Below are 12,711 nucleotides of genomic sequence, written 5' to 3'. Positions count from 1 at the left end.
TTAGATAGTTCAGTAATAAATTAGTTAACTGAAAAATAGTTAAATACTGCTAAAATGGCTGAGAATTTTGAAAAATTTAACTGGAAGTGGTACATTGGTATAATTTCTCGTGAAAGGTCACTTGCCTCAATCTAATTTAAGAAATTAATCAATTTGGTGACGTTTTGTCAGCCATCTGTTTTCCCCTTTGGTGAGGCAAATATATGTAGCTAAGACGGCTGCTGGTTTTTATTTGTTTCTGTAGTGTGAAAAGTTAATATATTTCAAGAGAATATTTTAGTCCGATATTAGAAGTAATATCACAGTCTACTTTCAAGCAGTATAGTGGTGCAATTATTTCCGTCAATGTTAAAGACTGAAAAGCTGGTTGTGTATTGGCTCGTGTGGGATATTTACTTTTTTGTAGTCTGTTTTCCAGTATGTATTTTTCATTGAAGTCTTGTGAAGTAAGGGGAATAGAAAAAACAATGCTTGGCTTGAAATAAATTTGGAAAAAAAATTCCCTGTATGTTTTTATTTACTGGCACAGCAGTAGGCAAAAATGGTTTATTCCAATTTAAGGAAGATCATGTGTGTATGTGCCCATACATATGAATAAAATATATGTTAAATTCATTAATGAACTGAGTCTGTAATAAATGATAAAGCAGTAACTAGGTCTATTTAAAAATGGGAAAGCTAATATAATGTTAACTTTTGTAAGTCGAGATAAAGACTAATTCTTCCCAAGTGTGTGGTCTTTCCAGTGGGTGAGAACATTCATAAAGTTCAATTTAAAATGTACAGAACATTTCTGGAGTTAGTTAAACTGTAAGTAGGAAAAAAAAGTTGTTCTTGAATCAATCAATGCATTTCTTCTATAATTAGATTATATTCTAAAAAGAGATCTGTAATTCATTATGCTATATGATTGTACAAATGCATAATACAAGAAGATGTGATCCTAACTCAAAAACATATTCAAAAGATTTTTAAACAAATGGCTGCTTGGTGAGATGTTACTTAAGTGTTGAATTACCATAGTTTTGGTGTATGTGCATTATTTTCTTATATTTAATTTAATAGGATGTAGATATTGAGAAAAATAATAGTTTAAGTGAACAAGGAAGTAGGCAAATAAAGGAATAAAAGATTTCTGGGGACAAAGAAAGGAAATAATGGGGAAAGGGAGCTAAACAGGAAAAACAGGGCTACGGTTAAGATTCATTTGTGGAGTAGAATAAGGGAAGAAGTATACTTACTGAGTCCTTTCCTCCTTTCCCCTTGTTTTTTAGACTGTTCTCTCTTTATTTGTTCCTTTCCAAAATGCAGTTGTTGAACTGTATCTGATACTTATTTATACCTTTCTTACCTATGAAAATGTATCTACAACAGCAACAGAGGGCTGCGCCACTTGTTTCGGAAAAGTAGTTGGCATTCAGCCATTACAATATATGTATTTTTACAAGCAGATAATCTTCATGCCACTTTGCCAAAAAAAAAAAAAAAAAAAAAAAAAAGAAAAGGTCCAGGTGATGCTTGATGACAGTAGACCATTATGTTTGTAAAGGCTTACTATGGCTGTAGAATTTATTTCTTTCTGGTGGCCAAGTGGGGGACAGAAGTTCTCCCTTGAATAGCTGTGCTGCCTTTTGTCTTAATGTGTTCCTGGGAGGTGCGAAATATAAATAGCTTGATACCCCAGTGTAAGTGTCCTAGGTTTCCAAACTACCTTTCTGAATCCTTCTCACCTCCTTCTCTCCTGCACATATCAAAATCTGTTTGATAAGTTCAAGTTTCTCAATTATTTATATATTTTTTTTTAACATTAGAAGGGGGTTGTTAACAGGACTATGAGGCAACACCTTGCTTTTTAATCATCTTGATCCACTTACAATTTTAATGTTTTCTAAATTAATAGATTAATTGTAAATAAAATTTTAAATCCTAAAGCAGGCCAATATGAATATAGCAACTTTGTGGTTTAATGGTATTCTTTTAAAATGTTCTTTATTCCTGTAATATGTATATCCCTTTGTGCCTTATCTACATCTTCCATGAGACCAATGAAATATTGAAATAATCTACAATTCTGCTTTTGAAGCACTGTATAGATTCTTATGCTCTCATACACTGAAATTAAAAGAATGGAAACTGAGCTCATATCTTAAGTATGTTTTCTTAGATTAAGAGATGCACCTGCTATTCAGGAGAGTGGTCCATCAACTTGAATGCCAAGACTGCTACTTTTTATCCTGCTTTTCAGTACTCTGGTTAGAATAGAAAATGTAGCAGTTCAGGTCAATAAGGTGTTTATGTAATAAAAAGAAATATAGAGTGCTTGTGGTGGGTTGACCCTGGCTGGACACCAGGTACCCACCAAAGCCTCTTTATCACTCTCCCCCTCAGCTGGACAGGGGAGAAAATATAAGGAAAGCCTTACAGGTCGAGATAAGGGCAGGGAGAGATCACTCACCAATTACCATCACAGGCAAAACAGACTTGACTTGGGGAAATTAGGTTAATTTATTAGCAGTCAAATCAGAGTATGGTAATGAGAAATAAACCAAATCTTAAAACACCTTCTCCCCACTCAGCCCTTCTTCTCAGGCTCAGCTTCACTCCCAATTTTCTCCACCTCCTCTCTGCAGCAGCGCAGGGGGACGGGGAATGGGGGTTGGGGTCAGTTCATCACACTTCATCTCTGCCGCTCCTTCTTCCTCAGGGGCAGGACTCCTCACTCGTCCCCTGCTCCACTGTGGGGTCCCTCCCACGGGAGACAGTCCTCCATGAACTTCTCCAACGTGGGTCCTTCCCACAGGCTGCAGTTCTTCACGAACTGCTCCAGCGTGGGTCCCTTCCAGGGGCTGCAGTCCTTCAGGCACAGACTGCTCCAGCACGGGTCCCCCACGGGGTCACAGCCTCCTTCGGGCATCCCCCTGCTCCGGCGTGGGGTCCTCCCCGGGCTGCAGGTGGAGATCTGCTCCCCCGTGGACCTCCCTGGGCTGCAGGGGGACAGCCTGCCTCACCGTGGTCTTCCCCACGGGCTGCAGGGGAATCTCTGCTCCGGCGCCTGGAGCATCTCCTCCCCCTCCTTCTGCACTGACCTGGGGGTCTGCAGGGCTGTTTCTCTCACGTATTCTCACTCCTCTCCTCAGCTGCTCTTCTGCAGCAGGTTTTTTCCCCTTCTTAAATATGTTATCACAGAGGTGCTGCCACCGTCACTGATGGGCTCGGCCTTGGCCAGTGTTGGGTCCGACTTGGAGCCGGCTGGCATTGGCTCTGTCGGACACGGGGGAAGCTTCTAGCAGCTTCTCACAGAAGCCACCCCTGTAGCCCACCCCCCTGCCCCAAAACCTTGTCACACAAACCCAATACAGTGTTTTTTCTGTTATGATACTGTTGTTATTACCTTTGATTATGCTATATGGGTAACATGATAGGAAGGACTTGGTTTCTTCTCTTGTGGTCTCTCATGTGTGGTTTTGAACTCATTTGGGTCTGCTGAGCACTGACTTACAGACTGATGCTGACAAGGTGTTGGGTGCGCAGTCTTTGGCACTGACCCAATTCCATCACAGAATAAATAACAAGTATTAATTTGGATGAGATTGTTGCTTTGGACTGTACCAGACTGGGAAAATATTTGAAAGTGGAAGAGCTGTAGCTGTTTGCTTAAACAGATGAAGTCATTCCAAGAATTCTTTCATATACTTATTCTAGAAGTTACTAACTGGGTTTGCTAGAGCACATACGCTATACAATACAAATTAAAAATACTTTTACTGTTTATCATACTAAATAAATGCAGTGCCTAGGCCCACCTTAACTTTCTTAAAGGTGATATATACACCCACCTAAAATTTATGGCAAAGTAAATGTAGGCATCTTTTCAGTCAGTTTTATTACTGACATTATTTTCACTCTTTAATATAGGTAGTCCTGTTAATGGAGTATATTGCCCACCTATTGTGAGTGTGTGTGAGTGAAATGAAAACATTGGTGAGGGGGGACGACAGTAATACTTCAACTCCTGTTCTTCATCTTTTCCTGTGAATGTTTTGTGTGTTTTGGTTTGATCAATTAATATCTTGTACTAATATTTTTTAGTATTTTTTATATTCAGATGATGCCTTTTGGGGTTCCTGTCTGTAACTAGTAGTGTTGCTGCATCTGCTTCTTGATAGATGAATAGTTTGCTAGGAAATAGACAGTTCTCCTATCAGTTTCCACAGATAGGAAATAGCACAGCTTGATAAGAAATACAATTTGATGTCTTGATATTTTTATTATCTTAACATGAAAAACCTGTGAGTTTCCAATAATTCTTATTAATGTCATTAGTTTAATTGAATTTATCTTTAAGATCATGGTAGCAAATAAGATGAATGCCAAGGAGTATCTGTTGCGAATGAGATTTTGTTGCACGGCTTTGGTTTAGCAGCAATTTAGGATTTATTAATATTTTTGAGATAGATCACAAGATTAGGTTGTATGATTTTAACAGTACTTAATCATGAGCCAATTTAACAGAGTGATTCAATGGAATTTTTTACAATCAAATTTGCGACTTAGTTAAAGATTCGAAAATGGCAAGGATCACCTGAAACTTCCAGCAGGGTTGCACACACAGATGGAGGTTAAATCAAATCACAAACACGCACAGACAGATAAAACAGTTCTGAACCACACAGACAGACAAATAGTTCTGAACCAAAGTGCACATGCAGACGCACAGATAAAACCGTTTTGAACCAAATTTTACCCCACCACCACCACACACACACAGAGGTTAACCTATGATTAAAATTTCCGTTTTGCGAGTTTTATGAATTACTCACTTTTATGTGCCAGCATTAAACGGCTGGTCAGCGAACCTCGCAAAATCAGGCCTTTTAAGTCCTCACAAAATCGTTGACGGACGATCTCTCAATCCTCATGAAATCCACCCGAGAGGTGTCCGTCCCACCTCAGGGGGAGACACTGGGTCACACATCCCACTGCAATCCCAGACAGCTCCAAAGGTCTCCCCTTGGATCACTATTTATAGGGTCTCAAGACGATTGTCTTTGGTCATTATTTTACGTTCTGGCCACAATTTGTGCCGATCATTCTGATATACAATTCAGGCAGCAGATGGCCCAGGTGTGGCCAAAGAGTGCCTGGCACCCAAAAGTACCTGTAATCCTGGCACCTGTAATCCAGATAACAGCACAAAGAGAGGTTTTCCCAAATCATGCATGGCATATCCTGAGACCTCAGAGTGGCCCGGGGAGGGAGGGCTGCACCACCACAATATCCTGCCTACCTAACCTGTCCTCTCCTACTGTCTTTCAAGAATTTTCTTCTTTGCCACAGCCAGCCCAGGTATTTAAGCTTGAGAGTAGGTACAAAAGTCATCCTTTCTGATGTTGTTGCATTTACCTTTTTGCCTCTGATGGTAAGCCAAGGTCCCAGTCCATCTCTGCCTCCAGTCTGCAATTTAGAATTTGCAGAGTTAGGTGCTGATAACCCTCTCCTCGTGCATTTCAAAGGGAAGAAGGCTGAATAGCGCACCTGAAATTTCACATCTCTAGTATAATCTAGCTGTGCTCAGATGAAATCAGTTGTACTGGAATCTTCCCAGACTGTGACAGCAGGAATGTGACTTGCCAAATCAGACTGCCTGGACGATAGTTTATAATGAAAATACAGTCACTGTATCATTCAGGACATGGTTTAGTGGGCATGGTGGTGTTGGGTTGACAGTTGGACTCAATGATCTTAAAGGTCTTTTCCAACCTGAACGATTCTATGATTCTATGATTCTATGATCATGTGGTAGAAATCCTTTGTAAACTCCCAAACTGTGTACCATCACATACTCCGGAAGATCCAGAACTATTAAGGGTGGCTAATTTATGACTGGAGTCTGCATCCCAAAATGTTATGCCCTTAAGCAGGCGTGTAATGACTTGCCTTTCCAGTTCTCCCATGCAACACCTATTCGACTGGTGTTTAGTGGCATCAGTCTGGATGGAACACGTTTAGTAGTCTTCTCTTATTGTCCTCATCATATGTTATGAGAAAAAGAAGTGGAAAAGGGAAAAGAAAGTAGGTTTCCACTTTCTCTCTAACAAGATTACAGAAAGAAAAACGGTAGTTAAACTGGAAGCTAAGGAAGCACTTTAGAGAGCTGCCGTAGCTGTAGCTCATGGGAACTTCCTTCCCATCCTCACCATGTGTCTGCTGCGTCTCTTCTGCTCTGAGTTTCTCTTACCTCCAGCCTGGTTAGGGGAACCCTTCCTGACTTGCGGCACACAGGCATTAGTGGCCATGACTGCATAAATATGAATGAATTAATATGAGTAATTGGTAATGTAGCAGCAGAGCAACTGACTGTGTTAAAACATGCACAAGTGTTTGATTTCATGCTTTAGCAGTGAATAGACCTTGATGAAAATCCCTTTTTGTATTCCCAACCAGTATTATAAGTGCAGTCAAAACAGTTTCTAAAATCCATGCTTACCCATTGTGCTTTGATTTTCTTCCTGAAGGAATGAAGTAAGGAAGTGGAGATCATCTCACATATTCTGTGCATCAAAATATATTGCTAAAGCTTCTCCCTGAGGATTTCTAGGTCCATACTATGAAACGTTTAGTAAATACTCTGATGAAGTAACAAATTACTTAATGAATCAGCCAAACTCGTTTAAAACTGTTTGCTAACAATGACATGTAATGGGCAGCCAGCAGATGAATAATAATAATAATAATAATAATAATAATAATAATAATTTATCTCAATACAGCTAGTATCGTATTTTGAATTGAAGTTAAGGGGCAAGTATCTTAGGATTATTTTTGTTTAAAAACAAAACATTAGTTGTTTTTGTATGATTTTCCTTAATACCACTTTATCTGTTTATGCTAAGATTAGTTTTCAAATGTTACCGTCTTAACAGCCTGTGATGGAGTTAATCGTATGATCCTTTTGTCTTATTTTGGAGAAGCTGGAAATACAAATTAAATTAGTTTAAAAGGATCCTTCCCAAAGATAATCAGACAGAACAAATACCTGCATCATTCTTTTTTACATAGCCTCTTCAAGTTACATCATCTGTTGTTAATCAAGGTACTTGGATCTTTATAGCTACATGCCTATTTTAATAAAAGGTGCCTTTTGTAAAGCACAATCCAGATAACTTTATAATACACAATCCAAGATGAAACTTAAAGTAATTAAGGTAAATTTTGCAGAGAAAATTATCATGGGAAAGAATAGACTAGAGAAATTGATCTAGGTAGTGATTTAAAAAAAAAAAAAAAAAAAACAACAACAAAAAAAAAAAAACCAAGACAAATTTCACTTTTATCCTAGTGGTACAAATTCCTGACTTGTAGGGTTTTCTTTATTCCTCCAAAGCCTTTGTCATCTGAGTTTATTTGAACATATGACTGATGTTCCTGATAGGATGCTTCATTTGTAAGTGAAGTCATAGAAACTCATTTCATAAGAGTAGTTTGTCTAAATTGTCCTGTATTTTAGCTCCACAAAACCGTAATTGTTCACTTAGTGGGAACTACCAGTCAGTTCAGAATTTGACACAGGCGGCTCTTTCTTCTTCAGTGATTGTCATAGCATGAAGACTTTGTACACCTGGGATTTCCACTGTGATCTTCTTTTACGTGTAATATGAAAAGGTTCTTTAAAATTCCCATAGATATAAATGGGCAGTGAAAATGAAATATTTATTTATGTGTGTAATTACTCTTATTTTTAATGAAGGAGGAAGTGTCATATTTTGGAATTTTGAAGACTGTTATCTACAGAAGACGTTTTTATGAATATCTGTAGTATATTTTTTATTTAAGGAGTAACATTGCGTGACTGTTGACTGAAGATTGTGATGCCGAAACATTGTAATGTTGAAACATAATGATGAACTGTTGAAACATAATAGTTATTTATATTATATATGTTTAGATGAATGAAATAAGCTAGGTGGTATTTGTAACTTCATAGTAGACATCATAAGAATAACTGTCTGAATTATAAAGGTAGGGACTTCACAAATATAATAAATATGTATAGACGTGAAAGGATCCTTAAGAACATCTTCCAGTCAGACAGTGTATGCTGTGAACACCAATTCCATGCTCCTGTTTTATTTATCAAAAAAAAAAAAATTTTTTTTAAGTCTTCACAGGGGACATGTATGTTTGAGGGAAAAATCAGGCAATGCCGTAACAATGTAATTAATCCTCAGTTTTTTACGTAACAGTATTCCAGAGACTTACTGTCTCTACAATACGCTAATTATAGAATAAGCAGTATCATAACCATTGGAAATATAGCATCTTCATGTTTTGGTCTGCAACCTTTTTTTTTCAGCCTCTTAGTAATGGAAAACTGCTGGGAAAATTTTGTTCTGAAATTAATTATATTTTCAGTAGAAATCATAATTCTGTCTGATTTAGTGTTGGTTGACATATATACTTTCATTGTGTATCTGTATCTTAGCTGCACTGCAGACAAACTGATCTGTTCTAGGCAGGGCATGGTGTATAGAGGAGATGTAGGAATGGGCTGAAGTATCCTTTATATTTGCCTTTGTATCTAGGGGAGTTGAAAATAGGCAAGAATGGAGAGAAATTTTGTATGGCAGTGCACAGAATTTTGCAAGTTTAATGTGAGCCCTGCAGCAATCCGATGCATTTTAGTTACTGGTAAGTTTGTTAAATTCTGTTTGAAAAATTGTTCCTCTTAGAAGACAGTCCTCTAATCAATATTATTTCCCCTGTGTCAACAGCAACCTTTTTAAAAGCATAATTTTGGCAACCTGGTTCTGCTGATAAAGATTTTTATATTTCAAATCTTCAGATTTAATTTATTTTCAGCTGCCAAGATGACTACGTAAATTGACTATCCTTAGAAATATGTTAAAAGTTCTGGATACAATCCTCTAAATTAGGCAGTCAGTTCTCTAGAAGACTAAATTCTTAGAAGGCAATATTGAGGAGAAAAGATCCATTATGTCAGTATGGATTTATATATATATACACACACACGCACACACTTAAATGTTTGCTTGAGGTCAGTCTGAACATGTGGGAAAGAGAAGTTTTGGCTTATCTGAGACTTGTTAACCGTTGGGTCTTTTCAGGGAGATTGAATGCTCTCTACCATAAAGTATGTAAGACAGAGAACATAACATGTAAAAACAGTGTTTTGTGCAACAGCTGTTATTTAGTGCAGTTTCATTCCCTCCTTCCTCCTCCAAAAAAGGAGGAGGAAACAAGTGTAAGCAAGATTTCTGAAAAACATCAGACTAAGCATGTAATCTGTTTTCTGCCTGTCTCTGATCATCACCTTCAGGTAGTAACAGCTTCAGTACTATACGTGCAGTGAGAGTTCAAAACCACTTCCATTTTAATTTCACAGTTCTATCAGTTAAAATATTACAGAACTTTTAATTACTTTATTTCCTGCATAATGATGTGGACAAAGTACTATTTACATTTAATTGTGGTGCTAATTTTTATCGATACTGTGGTCCTATACACTGTTCATCTCAAACTTCATTGTGCCTCTGTGACTGCCAGGTGGTTCTCCTTAACTGCTGCTTTTTCTGGTACTTGGAATTTTTTATGTGCTTGAAGGTGTAAAGTGTAATGATGCATTCACGTGTGCTATCCCAAGATTTGAATTACTATACACTACAGTCAACTCTGTTATTTATGGCGGCAATCTTGGATAATGCAGAAGGATTAGAAGCTAGAGTTACTGCTTGCAGACCTGAGCTGACTCTGCAGAGCTGGCTTGTGGTGTCTTTATATGGCTGGTTCGATAGATGCTAAAAGCCATTTTGGACTGAGGAAGAGGCATAGCTCATTCACAAAGGTGTTGGCTGGATTAACACGTTTTCCTGGAACTAGAAACATTGGCATCACTTTGCGGTGACAGCTAAGGTAGCTCCGTGCAGAGCTAATGTGGGCAGGCAGGATTAATTAGTTCAGGCATACCCCACGTAACGATGGTTGGTATCTAAAACGTCATATTTGGGCTCTATCTGCTTCTGAATTAATAAACTTTGTTGTTAACAGTCTTTCTTGCATAGAACCAGCTTGTATGTCTCTGTGCCTGTGCCATGGTTAAATATTAACTGGCCACTGATTATTCCTGAGTTGACTGGTGGGTTTTATGTGCACTTAAAAAGTAAAGAGAGAAAAAATCTTTATTGTTAGGGTGTCAGTGTGTCATAACTTGTTCGGAGTCCTATCAGAATTTTTAACAATTGTGTAGAGATTGTATTAATATGAGATAAGACTAAGTCCAGCCCATGAGTTTACAGCTAAGTTCATAGAATAGACAAATAAACTGCAATACAAAGAAAAGGGCTTTTGATAAATCACTTATAGAAGTGGAAGTAGAACCTTTTAAACTTAAGTCTGGTGCCATGTTCATGGTACAACAACCTTTAAATCCATTTTAAGAATATTTTTTGACTTTTCAATATAATAATTTAGGTCCTAATCCTGCAAAGACGTATGCTGTTTCTTAACTTTATGCACAATGGGTTGTCCTCCTAAGTCACACGATTACTCATAAAGGATGATAGTAAGCACCATCTACATGGAATTTTCTTTGACCTATTCAATTTTTTTTAAAGAAGTTTCTAAATATAAATCTTCAACCCTTTACATGAGCTTCTTATGGATCGTCATGTAGTAAAAACGATGAATATCTTAGTTTAGATGACAAATACAATAGAAACTTTCAGTCAGGGTAAGAAAAAATTGATGCATATAACCTGGTTTGAAATTGATGTGACAGCTTGACAGGCTGTTTTGATAAAAGCTTTGGAGTACTGTAAATGGATATTATCTGTGTTCTTTTACTGCTGACACTCTGTGGAGCATTCTGTATGTGATTTTAGACTGATTATTGTGACCATTCAACAATGAAGCAAGACAAGGCACTATTTCGTGTTCACAGCATGTACTTTGCCTACACTGTGTACTTTTTGCATGGCGGCCTTGCTCACCAAATGGGTAAATCTTGTTTTCCTCAGCACATTGATTATTTTTTGATGCTGGCATGGATTAACCAATCTCAACATTTAAAGTAAAAGATTGTATTTGGAGAGCAAGTGAACCTTTAGCTGACTAGATACTGTAAGTAAAGTTGAACTTTAGAAAATGCAGGTTGGACATTTCCTTTAGTTCACTTTTTCATAGCTACAAAAGCCACAGTTTTCACCCTTGCCTGTGCCCACGACCTGTGTGAGAACTTTCATGGTTGCAGAGAATTGTCTGTACAGCTAGGAACTGTTGCACCTATTTTATTTTTAGAAAAGGAATAATGACTTTATGTATGCATTGTACATGCAATACAATGCATTTCTGTCATCTACCTTTTTGAGATATTTGAAAAATCATTTTAAATATTTCCTTTCTGTCATAAACGGTTTGGGTTTTTTTTTCTTTCTCCCTTTCCTCTGGGTTCTTCAGCAACAGATGAGCGTATTTTTGTTTCCCTCTCACCACTCAAGAGTCAGTTGCAATTTTTTTCCCATGGTGCATTGTTCTGTCATATGTTTCTACCCTTGGTTTTCATAACAGTTTCACTTTCCTGCTGAGTCTGTCCTCTGAAGCCTTTCATATCTCTTCTGTTTCTAAACTGTAACCTTTTCTGAGCACTTTTTTCCCCCTCACTGTGCTTTCTGAACACCTCACTTACAGATACTGCTGGGATGGGCTGCTGGGGGATTTCCTTGTGGCATCTGGAGTCTCTCTGTGCTTTCCTAACTGGATGAAAGTGATTCGCAACCTTTATTTGATCAGGCCTAGCTATTATTCTAATGTTTGGTCTGGAGAAAGTATGAAGGAAGCTCTCCACCCTGCCGTTGTTCCACTGTGGTTTGTGGTGGGCATCGTTGCCCACGTGCATGTTCAGCCATTTTATGCCTCATTTCTGTGGTAGTAGTGACTCTAGGGACTGAAAGTGTGGAATGATGATATACGTAGTGGCTGCAAATTTTGCTGTTTGACATATTCTGGATGGTAAAATGGTTGACACGGCCCCTGCCTGCATCATTCTAGCACTGTCAGCTGGATCCCACTCATCATCTCCTGCCTCTTCCAACTGCAAAACCTTTGGCTAGAACTGCAAGCTGCAGGACTGGATATTTAAAACCTGGGATAGTCCTGGTCAAATCAGCAGAGCTGACAAAATGATTTTGCACTTCTGTTTGAATATGAACTCCCACTCCTACCGTTGTAATATGTGAACAATCATTGGAGAAATTTGTCAACAGAAAAAGTAAGATTTGTATTCTTTCAAGGAATTGTTCACCACTTTAAGCCCGTTTCTGTTCACTTAATAGCTGGTGAATATTGAGAATGTTAACAGATTGATTTTTCTACATTTGCAATCTGAAAAAACGCTTGTTCTTTACTTGCAGTGCTACCCTATTGGCTTTCTTGGTTGAGCTTCTTAAGAGTTCAGTAGCCATGCAAGAGCAAATGCTTGGTGGAAAAGGCTTTCTAGTTATTGGCTACCTCCTTGAAAAGGTATGTTTGGGGGTTTTTTTTGTCTTTGTTCTTACTATTTCTACTGTCATTGTGGTATTTTCAATCATTTAGCTCAAAGGACTGGTGGAATAAAATGTATTTGTGATATAAGGTATTTTTTATTTGTAATATTTATAAGTTGTGTACAGGAGTCTTTTCATCTTCCTTATCCTCTTA

The 12,711-nt window shown here is 37.9% G+C and overlaps 1 protein-coding gene across 15 annotated transcripts in view; it reads left to right on the top strand.

Moving 5' to 3' along the window:
- The window catches only part of NBEA (neurobeachin), a 514,437-nt gene that overhangs the window by 136,066 nt on the left and 365,660 nt on the right, over positions 1-12,711 (top strand). For all 15 annotated transcript variants that reach the window (XM_030042222.1, XM_030042221.1, XM_030042209.1 and 12 more), the window contains exon 11: positions 12,426-12,534. In XM_030042222.1, the coding sequence (XP_029898082.1) occupies positions 12,426-12,534 (109 nt within the window). The remainder of the gene's footprint in view (positions 1-12,425; positions 12,535-12,711) is intronic.

The sequence above is a fragment of the Aquila chrysaetos genome, chromosome 19 (assembly GCF_900496995.4).
Source record: "Aquila chrysaetos chrysaetos chromosome 19, bAquChr1.4, whole genome shotgun sequence".
Lineage (NCBI taxonomy): Eukaryota > Metazoa > Chordata > Aves > Accipitriformes > Accipitridae > Aquila > Aquila chrysaetos.
The sequence above is the reverse complement of the archived record's forward strand: the minus strand, read 5'-3'. Positions and strand labels throughout refer to the sequence as shown.